Source organism: Limulus polyphemus, unplaced genomic scaffold (assembly GCF_000517525.1).
Source record: "Limulus polyphemus unplaced genomic scaffold, Limulus_polyphemus-2.1.2 Scaffold70, whole genome shotgun sequence".
NCBI classification, from domain to species: Eukaryota; Metazoa; Arthropoda; class Merostomata; order Xiphosura; family Limulidae; genus Limulus; species Limulus polyphemus.
Genome location: NW_013665680.1, coordinates 12,234 through 13,108, shown reverse-complemented (window position 1 = coordinate 13,108; position 875 = coordinate 12,234). Strand labels below are relative to the sequence as shown.

The 875-nt window shown below is 31.7% G+C and overlaps 1 protein-coding gene across 1 annotated transcript in view; it reads right to left on the bottom strand.

Annotated features, from left to right (window-relative positions):
- LOC106465678 (ras-related protein Rab-18-like) overlaps nt 1–875 on the bottom strand; it is a gene marked incomplete at its 5' end in the record, with an annotated part of 11,690 nt that overhangs the window by 5,535 nt on the left and 5,280 nt on the right. The window contains one exon of the mRNA XM_013925917.2: nt 109–181. Coding sequence (XP_013781371.2) covers nt 109–181 — 73 coding nt within the window. The remainder of the gene's footprint in view (nt 1–108; nt 182–875) is intronic.

Genomic DNA, 875 nt, shown 5'->3' with positions numbered 1-875 from the left:
TAATATATATATATATATATATATATCTACATATCTGGAATTCATCATTGTCTTTAGCAAAATGTTTTGCATCACAATTCAAGGTAACTTTTTTATTATAAAACTCACCCAGTATTGCCCCCTGTGCTCCTCTGTAATAGCTAGGTGTCAAAGTTCTAAATCTTTCTGAACCAGCAGTATCCTAGTTTTGTACAAAAAAATAATACTTCTGAAGTAATGAGGTCCTGAAATTTACATGCATTTGTGTAAGGCACCAGTGTCATGGTGTAATTAGAGGAAATAAGCTATCCTATTGAGATGGTTGAAATTCATCATTGAACAAGCACTGTCCCAAGTTCTTAAAAAGGAAATTTCACTTAAATCCTACTTTACATCACCACAAAAAATTATTTACTGAATTATTTAACACTGTCTATAAAACACAATATATCTGTTAGTTTTTATACTTATCTCCAAATCTACTACATTTCAGATTCTTATATATCATATATCAATCACTAGGCTTTTCTTCAATGTTCATATATCAGCATAGGCACCCACAGAATTTTTTTTGTGGGGGGTGTATGTAAAGGATAAGCTTTTACAGTGTAATTCAACAGACTAAAAGAATATGTGTTAAGTGTGCTCAAATGCAAACACAAATTCACAGTTTTAATAAAAATTACTAAAAATATTTAGTTTAACTACGATGTTAAGTTTACATCATAATACGTGTAATTTTTTGTGAAATATGGGGGGGGGGGAAGGTCAAATGTCCCCTCTAGTCCCTTCCTGCAGGCACCCATGTATATCAAGCTTCTATTTCAAACATACTTATGCTCCAACAGTCAGATGTATTATTTGAGTGTTCAAGTAACTATTAGGTTGTCAAGAAA